We start from the raw sequence: 12,529 nt of genomic DNA, 5'->3' as shown, positions 1-12,529 counted from the left end.
TAATTATGCATTTTATTAATTTGCACTGTCCCCTTCTTAAATAAACTGACTTAAATGACTTGTTGGAGCGTGTAAACGCAGCGTCCCTCTTTCATTCCTTCAACCAGCTTCTTGAAAAGGTCGCCTCATATCCAAAAACCTGTTGATATCCAAGTCTTTGATCATGTTTAAAAGTAGCTGTGTTTCTCCTTCTTTTCTTTTGGCCATGCATCTCTACCGCAGCCCTGCAAACTGTCGGCTGGTTGGTTTGTGTACAACAACCATAGCAACGCACAGAGCTGACCGTAAACTGTCACAAACTGCAGTAAAAACCCTGATTGAGACGCATATTCTGAATGCTCTGTATACGTGTCCAAAGAACGCTTCTGAAACCTGAATAATACCGACATATCCCACAAGTCTTAGTCGAAAATTCAGATAAAGGCCTCATTCTGAATACATTGAGGCACTCTTCCATCGTCACAATCAGAAACACAGCAGTGGAAATTATTGTGGTTTGGACATTCAGTTTACTAAATACACTCACAGGAGTTACTTTACTGTTAGATTTACCATTTGAAAACCTGGAGAGCCTGGAAATGAAAACTTACTGTGGTACATTTGTAATGTTTCTTGGCCCAATGTCTGATAATTATGATAAAGTGTACATTTGTTTTCTGTTTGTATCAGCTGGTGTGGCAGTCATGTGATGATAGCAGCCAGGTCAGCCTCCACAGACAAAGCTTCATCTCGTAAAGCTCGTAACACACTGCTGCTGCATCTGGTGCAGCTAGGCCTCAGTCTCTTATCAGCACAACTCGTTAATTGTAGCCATCTCAAAAGTTGTTACGAGGATAGTGCTTGTGCAGATCCAGAATGTTTTTTATGTGCTTATCATCATTCTCCCTAGGGGCCCTTTTCTTGCACCCGGCGCAGTGCACCGCAAAGCCCGACGCAAGTGTCTTTGCTAGTTTAAGACCAGTCAGTTTGGCTAAGTCAGTTTCCCGTCGAGCGCCCGCGTCGTTTAAATAGCAAATGCACCTGCACCCATCTGTGGCCCATGGGCGTGCTGGTCTTACAGGGAGGTGTGTTCAGGTGCATTCTGGGAGTATTGCTATCTTGAGGAAGTGGGAAGTGATCGCGCCATTGACCAACAAAAACCTGGTCTAAAGTCAATAACGCAGCATTTCATTGTTATTTTAATAGCAAATTAGTAAAATGCTCCTAGACTCGTGCACAGCGCGCGCACACTATGCTTGTTACACACACAGGGACGCACAGCAGCACACACACATGCAGAAGATTACAAATAAAAATATTACAGTGCAAATCCTCCATCATAATAGCAATGCTCCAAGGTCCAAACGTGCCTGGCTTTGAAAGGCAATGGGAGATGACACTCTGATTGGTTTATTGCATGTTACGCTTAAAACACACGTCTGATTAATGTATGAAGACACTATAGCAGCTTTCTTTCACTAAAGAAATATTGTAAAGGTACGATCATTTCATCCCATGAAAATGCAGAAAAACTGCATTTATTTCAAGTCGATTGGTTTACTATAATGCTCTATTTACCGGTTTTTCAAAACAATCAATTGACAAACTGCAGAACTTTGCCGACAGGCTTTCAATTACAACAAGAAAGAGAGTTTCAGCTCCCAGTGTCTTTTAGGATAGATTTTAAACTTCTTTACTTGTTTATAAGGCTCTTAACCCTTGTGTTGTCTTCCCGTCCACCGTGCAAGTTTTTGTTTTTCTGGGTCAAAATTGAAAATAAAAAAAACATTTTCAACATTTTGGTCGCCGCTGTTCCCGATGTTTTTGTCACTTATAAAACTAACTTTCTGTCATATTTGCTGAAACTGACCCTATGTTCCAGTAGAACTACATGAAGCAGGTAAGAAAAATCCGGCTCCTCTGGCACCACCTACAGTCTGTAGTGAGATTTGCAAAAATCCACCGCTCCCTGTTCAGATGCACCAATCAGGGCCGGGGGGGGTGTCGAACTGCGTGTCAATCACTACTCATGCACACGCATTCATTCTCCCTTGTGGGGGGAGGGGCTTAGGAGACTGTTAGGGCTTTATCAGAAAGGGGGGGAGAGACTGAGAAGTTGTCGATGTTGGCTAAGTCCTGGATCTTCACAATCCTACCTACAGCACCTTTAAAGTTTCTTAGATTCCTTACAATTGATTCATGACATCATAGTGATTCGGTCTATTGGAAAATAATGGAAGATGCAGGTGTATAGCGTCAGATTTATCTCATATCTCGCAAGCGTGATAAAACATGCTGCTCGAGAGTGAACTGGCAGCTGCGAGCGTAAAACTTAACATAGGGAGAGGGAAAGAATGGCACCTGCACGTATAAAACTAAGCAGCACGCACAGAAAGCAGCCACCACGCACCTGCGAGTGTCTCCTGTGCAAGCGGAGGAGGGCATACACGCTCTTGCTAGTAAACTCTGCTTGCGAAGTTGATTTCTGCACACCCGCATGAAACTGACTTTTGACATTTTGGGGGTGGAAACCAAAGAGGAACTGGCCCTCCTCTGATTGGTCACTTTCAAACCGATCCCACCCAAGGACCTCCTTAGTTTACCTTGATTGACAGCTATCATTCAGGAAACTCTGAGTTGTTGTCCTGGCTGAACAACAGTTTTTTTTACAGTCTTTATAAAGATGTACCGCAAGATAGCACCGTAAACAAAGGAATATAGACTATGTGTTTCTCACCCATTCTGATGCTGGGATATGGGAGATGCTTTTGAAAGGTCCTTAATCCTTGCTGATGTTCGCAATGCACCCTTATCTATTAGAGCTAACGTTATAGTTGCAAGATGGCGCCAGTGTGTGAGGCGGGCCGTCAGCTGCTCCGACTGTTGTGTGTGTTTCTGTTGCTTGTAACACTTGTTGCACATACCGTCAACACTCTGATGGTGTATGATCACCAAACGCTGCTAGATCTGAGAACCTCCACCAAAAACCTTGTCAACTTTGATTGTTATGGACAAAAAACTCTGCCTCCCTTCCTATCGGACATCCCGACATACCTCTGCCGCGCTGCAGCGCCACTCCCGCAGCGAAAGCAGCACCGCTGCCGGGGTAAGCGTGGTGGCTGTCTCGTGAGGCTGAGGGCTGGGTTTGTACATCGTGATCGGGGTGGATGTGGAGCGGGGCCTCACCTTTGTGCCTCTCGACGTTCATTGGACCCGGTCGCTGCCTGGTTGGTGCCGGTGGCGGGCCCGGATGTGGTGTTCCGCCCCCGCGGACCCTGCTCTGGCGCGGAGTAAATCTGGGGAACCTGCGGCCTCTGTGACGGACCTCCTTGTCGGCTGTTCGCCCTGACCCGCCAGCTCTTGCCAGGTTTGGTCAGGTAAACGCCAGATCGCTTGCGAATAAATCATTTATCCTTAAGGATTTTTTCATATCCCGGGAACTGGATTTCCTCTTTATCTCCGCACACACTTGATCTTGTTTTATCTTATGGTTTGCCTGTTCTTAACCTGGTGGTCTGTGACGCTTTTTTCTCGGATCATATGCCTGTACTTTTTGAAGCTGCTGTTTGCTGTCACACAGTTAAACCTCGCGCTGCTGCTCGCAGATGTCGAGTTATTAACCCTTCCACTGCTGCTCAGTTCTCCGCAGTTTTCAGCCAGATCTGCGTCATTCCCGAGTCTGTGTGTGAGGATACAGAGGCTCTTAACTTATGGTTTCTCGACACCTGTCAAACTGCTATAGACATTGCGGCTCCATTAAAGACCAGGCAGAAGAAAGCCAAATCAGAGCCTCGGCTGAATGAAACAACCCGCACTGCCAGACAGGACTGTCGAAGAGCTGAGCGAAAGTGGAAAAAGGACAAATTGCAAGTGTCTTTTCAAATATTGAAGGATTGCTGGCGTCATTACCAATCCACTGTGAAAGAGGCAAAAAGAAATTATTTTTCTGATATTGTTCTTCTAAACTGTTGTAAACCCCGTGTGTTGTTTAAAGTTATCAACTCGGCTCTAAATGCACCACAGACTGTAATTGAGGCCTCTCCTGCTGTGTGTGAGGATTTTCTTCACTATTTCATTGATAAAGTCTCTTCTACCAGAGCATTTATTTCACCTTCTGCTTCTGATCCTTCGGTGTTTGTCCCCTGCCCTGCTGTGCTCGACACGTTTGAGCCTGTGACCCTGCCTTTTGTGCAGGAGATTATGGGTCATCTGAAGCCCTCGGGTTCTCCTGATATTACTGTCCCGCCCATCTTGTCTCACAGTTATTAATAGCAGTCTTTCCTCTGGAGTAGTCCCTGTAAATCTTAAACATGCAGTTGTGCTGCCTTTATTAAAAAAAACCTGGGCTGGATGCTACTATTTTGGCAAATTTTAGGCCTATCTCCAAATTGCCCTTCTTCTCTAAAATCTTAGAGAAGATTGTATATTCCCAGCTCATGGACTTTTTAAATGAACAAAATATTCTTGAAATTTTTCAGTCTGGTTTTAAAACATTGCACAGCACAGAATCAGCACTTTTAAGAGTTTTTAATGATATATTTTAGCTACTGACTCTGGTCACTGTGTTATCCTTGTACTTTTAGATTTGACTGCAGCATTTGATACAGTGGACCATGACATCCTCATTGCTCATTTGGAGCAGTGGGTGGGCGTCGGTGGCACAGCACTGGAATGGTTCAGGTCCTACCTGTCACATCGGACTTTCTTCCAGTTGTCCAGAGTCTTCGATGACCACTCTTCCAGAGTCTGCACTGACCGTTCTCCCAGAATCTACATCGACTGACCTCCCAGAGTCTGCGCTGACCGTTCTCCCAGAGTCTGCGCTGACCGTTCTCCTAGAGTCTACGCTGAGCAGTCTTCTAGAGCCTCAGCTGACCAGTCTCCCAGTGCCTTCGTTGACCGCAGCCCCAGAGACTGTGCCGTTGCCCGGCACTTCAGAGACTTTGCCATTGCCCGACACCTCAGAGACTGTGCTGTTGCCCGACACCTCAGAGACTATGCCCTTCCCCAGTACCCCTGAGACTTCGCCCATCTCCGGCGTCCCAGAGACTTTGCCTTTGTTGTCGGTAGTCCGGACGACTTCTGCTCCAGTTACCCTGTCGGTGGATTTGCCGACTTCTGATCCTGTTGCCTTGATTCCTGTGACTGTTCCAGTTACCTTATCGGCAGACCCACCAACTACTGTTCCTGTTACCTTGTTGGTGGACACTGGCCCAGCTGACTCGTCGCCTGTCTCCAGCTCAGCTGACTCATCGTCTGTCTTCAGCCCAGTTGCCCCTTCGCCTGCCCGGCCCAAAGAGGGGTTTAGCCTTTGCTGGCCCGCCAGGTCTCCCGAGGGATTCAGTCTGAGCCGTCCTGCTTGTCCGCCTGAGGGATGCTGCCTTCGCCGCCGGCCTCCAGAGGGGATTCGCCTTTGCCGCCGGCCTTCTGATGGGTTTCGCCTTCGCAGCCGGCCTTCAGATGGGTTTCGCCTTCGCCTCCGGCCTTCTGAGGGGATTCGCCTTCGCCGCCGGTCTTCTGAGGGGATTCACCTTCACCGCTGGCCTTCTGAGGGGTTTCGCCTTTGCGCTGGCCTCCAGAGGGATATCGCCTTCGCCACCGGCCTCCAGAGGGATATCGCCTTCGCCAGTCTTCCTGGCCTCCTGAAGGATTCTGCCTTCGCCACCGGCCTCCAGGAGGATTCTGCCTTCGCCGCCGGCCTCCAGAGGGATATCGCTTTCGCTGCCAGCCTCCAGATGAGTTTCGCCTTCGCTGCCGGCCTTCAGAGGGGTTTCACCTTCGCCGCCGGCCTTCAGAAGGGATTCGCCTTCAAAGACGGCCTCCTAAGAGTCCTCACGCCCTGCTCGGCTGTCTGAGAGGCTCTGCCTTCACTATCCTATTCGGCTTCAAGAGGTGCTCTGCCTTCACCACCGGCCTTCAGAAGGATTCCGCCTTCGCCGCCAGCCGCCAGAGGGGTTTCGTCTTCGTTGACAGCCGCCTGAGAGTCTTCGGCGTCCTGTTTGGCCACCAGAGGGGTTTCGCCTTCGCCGACGGCCGCCCGAGAGTCTTTGACGTCCTGCCTGGTCTCCAGAGGGTCTTCATCTTCGGCATCCTGCTCGACCTCCTGAGAGTCTTCGCAATCCTGTCCGCCCTTTCGAGGAACTCATCCTTCGCCATCCTGCTCGGCCTCCAGAAAGGCTCTGTCTTCGCCGACCTGCTTGGCCGCCTGAGGGGTTCTACCTTCATCGACCTGCTTGGCCGCCAGAGAGATTCCGCCTTCATGCTTGGCCACCGGATGGGTTTCGTCTTCGCCGTCGGCCACCAGAGGGGATCCGCCATCGCTGCTGCCCGCAGCCCCGGGGTTCTCAAGTCCCACTGCCCTCAGTTCCCCGATCCCCGAGTTCCACGATCCTCAGTTCCCGAGCCCTGCTGTAGTCTGTTCCAGCATACTGTTTCTGTTCTCTCTTTGCCCTCTTGAGTTTTTTTTGACTTTGCAACGTCTTTCTAAAGCCACGTGGCATGTGGGGGTTGGGTTGAAAAGAAAAAACGGTTTGGATTAGGAAAAGAAGAACGGGGTTGGGTTTAGGAAAAGAACAAACGTGGAAAGGAAACATCACATGAGGAACACAAAGGAAACGCCACATGCGGGATGCAATCCCCGGTCTCCTGGGTGAAAGTCCACTGTTTTACCCATGCACCACCCCAACCAACCTCCTCACGCGGATTTTCGGCTTTCATACGGCATCAATTCACACGCAATCGCAAGGTAATGTAAGTCAATGGAGGTCAAACAGCATTGATAAATAGTGAGTATATATATATATAGCGAATATTTATAACACAAATCATGTCATATGAATTGGCGTGTCATACATACGCCACTTCATGAGATCAGTCTGGGTGGTGTATGTAGCTGGTCACCTGTTGGCGGATAAACACCTGGCGGCTGCCGCTGGGATATGACCGTTCTATCACACAATAATGTTAAACTGTTCACGTTACAGCGCTTTACTTAGTTTTAAATACTTATATTCCTATATTATAATGATCTGTTGGTGAAGTAGCATTGGTCACTTTGAGGGGGGGATACATTTTGTCCGGTGATAAAAATTATTTAGCAGAGGCATCAATTCATAGACCAGAAAGGGGGAAATCCCTCGCATCCCCCCGGGCAAAACGGGCCCTGCTCACATTCATGTTAGCTAAGGCTAAGCTTAGGTCTAATGTTAGCAGCGAGGGTTCATACCACATCAGGGATTTTAAGTAAAAACTGTTCTTCAGCCAGGACAACTCAGGAGTTTCCTGAATGATAGCTGTCAATCAAGGTAAACTAAGGAGGTCCGTGGGTGGGATAGGTTTGAATGTGACCAATCAGAGGAGTGCCAATTCCTCCTTGGTTTCTGCCCCCAAAATGTCTAAAGTCAGTTTCATGCGGGGCATTCAGAGATCAACTTCGCGAGCAGAGTTTACCAGCAAGAGCGTGTATGCCCTCCTCCGCTCGCACAGGAGACACTTGCAGGTGCATGGTGGCTGCTTTCTGTGCGTGCTGCTTAGTTTTATACGCGCAGGTGCCATCCTTTCCCTCTCCCTATGTTAAGTTTTACGCTCGCAGCTGCCAGTTCACTCTCGATTGTTGAACTAGTGCGGAAAGCTGGTGTGGCAATCACTTCCTCCTATATTGGTGTGATGATAGCAGCCAGGTCAGCCTCTACAGACAAAGCTTCAGCAAGAAAGGCTCGTAACACACTGCTGCTGCATCTGGGGCAGCTGGGCCTCAGTCTCTCTTCAACCATTTACAGCCCCATCCTCATAGCTCTTTCGAGAATTGTAACAAGGATAATATTTGTGCGTGTCTATAACGTTTTATATGTGTGTATTTTCATCTTGCCCAGATGTCTGAGTTCTCTCATTTATGGCATAAGAGATCAGACCATCAGACCTGTCCTCATGAACCGTCTATGTTGTCGACTGAAACTCTCAGTCATCTCAGTCAAGGCTAAGGTCTCACCCTAGACTTCATGAAAAGGATCAGGATTTTGTATTTGCTTGTAAATGTAGTTTTAACAACCCTAGAAGAAGCATATCCTTGATTTAGCAAGAAACAAATTGAAAACTCCTGTAGTTTCCTAGTAGTATTTTTCAAACCTGGAACCTGATTTCCTATGTATTACATGTAATGTATAAGTGAGTAATGTGGACAAAAATCATTGACATTGGGCCATTATTAAGCGAGAACGCTATAACCAGCAGCCCCAGTCAGGCAGCAATGTAATCAAATGCAAATGCTCACCTTTCATTTCCCCAGTTTTATGTCTCATTTCAGTGGCGTCAGCAGTCGTGATCCTGTATGCACACTGCCTAAATTTTTTTGTTTATGCACCTCTGTTGTTGTTGTTGTTAACAGGGTTGAATTTTACCGGGGATTGAGAGCTCTGTTTTTCTGTGACACACTGCAACACATCTGTAGGTTTTCTCGGCACTGTTTTGAGGGGTTTATAAAACGGGTCAATCTGAGAACTTTAATCTTGTCTCCGACTCGTAGTAGAACATTACAGTGAGCATGTTTATACCTAACTGTCAATAAATGGATCTGCAAATCCAAAGTTACACACAAACTGGACATTAGTTTATTTATAGCCCAGAAAACACGGCTGAAACAAGTTCACACGCTCGCCTCTCAGTTGCTTATTTAGATAGACCTATATTATTTTAAGTCACTACAGCTATGACTACATTTTTTGACCATCTGTGAAACTATAGTGTGACAATAGTCCTTAAAATGTATTATAGCAATCTTGCTGCCATCAAAGACTGGATGGCCTCTAACTTTCTGCAAATAAATATTGATAAAACCAAAGTTCTGGTTATCAATCGTGATCATGACAACCGATTTAAAACTCATATCATTCAGCCAGAAATTTAGAAGTTAGGCGTATTTTTGTTTCTTTTTTTTTTTTAAGAGTAATAAATAATACCGACATATCCCACAAGTCTTAGTCGAAAATTCGGATAAAGGCCTCATTCTGAATACATTGAGGCACTCTTCCATCGTCACAATCAGAAACACAGCAGTGGAAATTATTGCGGTTTGGACATTCAGTTTACTAAATACACTCACACGAGTTACTTTACTGTTAGATTTACCATTTGAAAACCTGGAGAGCCTGGAAATGAAAACTTCTTGTGGTACATTTGTAATGTTTATTGGCCCATTGTCTGATAATTATGATAAAGTGTACATTTGTTTTCTGTTTGTATCAGCTGGTGTGGCAGTCATGTGATGATGGCAGCCAGGTCAGCCTCCACAGACAAAGCTTCAGCTCGTAAAGCTCGTAACACACTGCTGTTGCATCTGGTGCAGCTAGGCCTCAGTCTCTTATCAGCACAACTCGTTAATTGTAGCCATCTCAAAAGTTGTTACGAGGATAGTGCTTGTGCAGATCCAGAATGTTTTTTATGTGCTTATCATCATTCTCCCTAGGGGCCCTATCTTGCACCCGGCGCAGTGCACCGCAAAGCCCAATGCAAGTGTCTTTGCTAGTTTAAGACCAGTCAGTTTGGCTAAGTCAGTTTCCCGTCGAGCGCCCGCGTCGTTTAAATAGCAAATGCACCTGCACCCATCTGCACCCATGGGCGTGCTGGTCTTACAGGGAGGTGTGTTCAGGTGCATTCTGGGAGTATTGCTATTTTGAGGAAGTGGGAAGTGATCGCGCCATTGACCAACAAAAACCTGGTCTAAAGTCAATAACGCAGCATTTCATTGTTGTTTTAACAGAGCATTAGTAAAATGCTCCTAGGCTCGTGCACAGCGCGCACACACTATGCTTGTTACACACACAGGGACGCACAGCAGCACACACACATGCAGAAGATTACGAATAAAAATATTACGGTGCAAATCCTCCATCATAATAGCACTGCTCCAAGGTCCAAACGCGCCTGGCTTTTAAAGGGAATGGGAGATAATCTCTGATTGGTTGATTGCATGTTACGCTTAAAACACACCTCTGATTAATGAAGACACTAAAGCAGCTTTCTTTCACTAAAGAAATATTGTAAAGTTACGATCATTTCATCCCATGAAAATGCAGAAAAACTGCATTTATTTCAAGTCGATTGGTTTACTATAATGCTCTACCGGTTTTTCAAAACAATCAATTGACAAACTGCAGAACTTTGCTGACAGGCTTTCAACTACAACAAGAAAGAGAGTTTCAGCTCCCAGTGTCTTTTAGGATAGATTTTAAACTTCTTTACTTGTTTATAAGGCTCTTAACCCTCGTGTTGTCTTCCCGTCCACCATGGCAAGTTTTTCTTTTTCTTTTTTTTTCAACGTTTTGGTCGCCGCTGTTCCCGATGTTTTTGTCACTTATAAAACTAACTTTCTGTCATATTTGCTGAAACTGACCCTATGTTCCAGTAGAACTACATGAAGCAGGTAAAACAAATCCGGCTCCTCTGGCACCACCTACAGGCTGTAGTGAGATTTGCAAAAATCCACCACTCCCTGTTCAGATGCACCAATTAGGGCCGGGGGGGGTGTCTAACTGCGTGTCAATCACTGCTCATGCACACGCATTCAGGGAGGGGCTTAGGAGACCATTTGGGCTTTAGCAGAAAGGGGGGGAGGGACTGAGAAGTAGTCAGATGTTCAAATTCTTTGGCTAAGTCCTGGATCTTCACAATCCCACCTACAGCACCTTTAAAGTTTCTAAGAATCCTTCCAATTGATTCGTGACATCATAGTGATTCGGTCTATTTGAAAATAATGGAAGATGCAGGTGTATGGCGTCAGATTTATCACAAGTGCGATAAAACATGCTCCACAAGCAAATTATATCATTTCACACACGCGGATATCACTCTTTCCGCACTAGTTCAATAATCGAGAGTGCACTGCCAGCTGCGAGCATAAAACTTAACATAGGGAGAGGGAAAGGATGGCACCTGCACGTATAAAACTAAGCAGCACGCACAGAAAGTAGCCACCATGCGCCTGTGAGTGTCTCCTGTGTGAGCGGAGGAGGGCATACACGCTCTCGCAGGTAAACTCTGCTTGCAAAGTTGATTTCTGAACCCACGGACCTCCTTAGTTTACATTGATTGACAGCTTTCATTCAGGAAACTCTGAGTTGTTGTCCTGGCCGAACAACAGTGTTTACAATCTTTATAACAATGTAGCACAAGATAGCACCATAAACAAAGGAATATAGGCTATGTGTCTCTCACCCGTTTTGATGCTGGGATATGGGCGATGCTTTTGAAATGTCCATAATCCTTGCCGATGTTCGCGGTGCATCCTTATCTATTAAAACTAACATTATAGCCTAAGCTACCATGACTAATGATACCAGATTTCACTTATTGTTTAACTTAACATAGGCTATTTCAATCAGGAGAGACTTCGTTTGTAGATATGCAAAAATATTTATTGTACAACTGCATGATAGAATGTACAAGTCTTTTGGAGATTAGACTCCATCGAATTAATAATATTTGTACAGGGGTAGAGAACAGGAACATAACCCCCCGATGGAGTCTAGACACTGGTGGCGGCGGAGAAGGAGTCTGGAGACTAGACCGACGAGGCAACGGAGCGGTCAGCCGGGAGAAACACGATGACCGGAGGCGGGAGGGGAGGTGGAGGGTTGAACGCTTTGCCTGAAACAACAGCTGACAGCACATGGAGAACAGATTTAAAGCAGAGCTGTAATGCTGTGATTGGCCCTTGAATTTTGTGGCCATGTCTGATTGGTTTAACTGAAAGTATCGCTTCTAAACAGCTGATTTGATTTAAGAAAAAAGAGTAGTGATTGGGTTAATGACATCTTCCTGAAAGAATTTACACTGAGCTTCATTAGTAGACTATAATGCAATCACATTAATGTTAACATTAATACACCACGTCATGAATCATTATTTCTGTTTCTGGAATAATCTGACTGCTGGCCAGGCTCACAGCCAGGGTGCAATTTGTGAAAAAAGCAGAGGTGGGGCGTTTTTCCCGTTCAATACCATGGGTAGTGCCACTCGGCCAGCCATGCCGAAACACTTATTCATGACTTCAATATTTAATGGAAAATGAGCTCATATAGTACAACGTGGTGTCAACATAAAACACGCGGCGAAACAAAATACTTAGCCCAGGAAATTTGCTCATTCCTCTGGAGTGTTTTAATCCAAACAACGATCTTTTTCCTATATTTAGTCATTTTAGTGCCTGACTTAACTGTCATCGCCATGGCCCCCAAAAGGACCGTCATCTGGCGGTGCAACGTGACATCATGACTTTGCGTAAAAATACACGCCACTTTCCTAAAGCTAAGAGGCGTGTTATCTGTATGCATTTTCAGCTGTCGGCATGTATGTTTACGTTGTATACAGCTGACTGCAGTCTGCAACGTCGTTCTAAAGCCACGTGGCGTGTGGGGGGTTGGGTTGAAAAGAAAAAACGGTTTGGATTAGGAAAAGAAGAACGGGGTTGGGTTTAGGAAAAGAAGAACGGGGTTGGGATTAGGAAAAGAAGAACGGGGTTGGGATTAGGAAAAGAAGAACAGAGTTGGGATTAGGA

At 46.1% G+C, this 12,529-nt stretch overlaps 1 protein-coding gene across 1 annotated transcript; it reads left to right on the top strand.

Moving 5' to 3' along the window:
- Positions 1-395: 395 nt before the first annotated feature.
- On the top strand, positions 396-7,971 carry LOC116055027 (odorant receptor 131-2-like; the record flags this gene model as incomplete). Its single annotated transcript, XM_031306779.2, has 2 exons — positions 396-672; positions 7,610-7,971. Coding segments are annotated over 2 exons (639 nt in total), but the record flags the coding sequence as incomplete, so codon positions are not given.
- Positions 7,972-12,529: the final 4,558 nt, after the last annotated feature.

Source organism: Sander lucioperca, chromosome 13 (assembly GCF_008315115.2).
Source record: "Sander lucioperca isolate FBNREF2018 chromosome 13, SLUC_FBN_1.2, whole genome shotgun sequence".
Lineage (NCBI taxonomy): Eukaryota > Metazoa > Chordata > Actinopteri > Perciformes > Percidae > Sander > Sander lucioperca.
The sequence above is the reverse complement of the archived record's forward strand: the minus strand, read 5'-3'. Positions and strand labels throughout refer to the sequence as shown.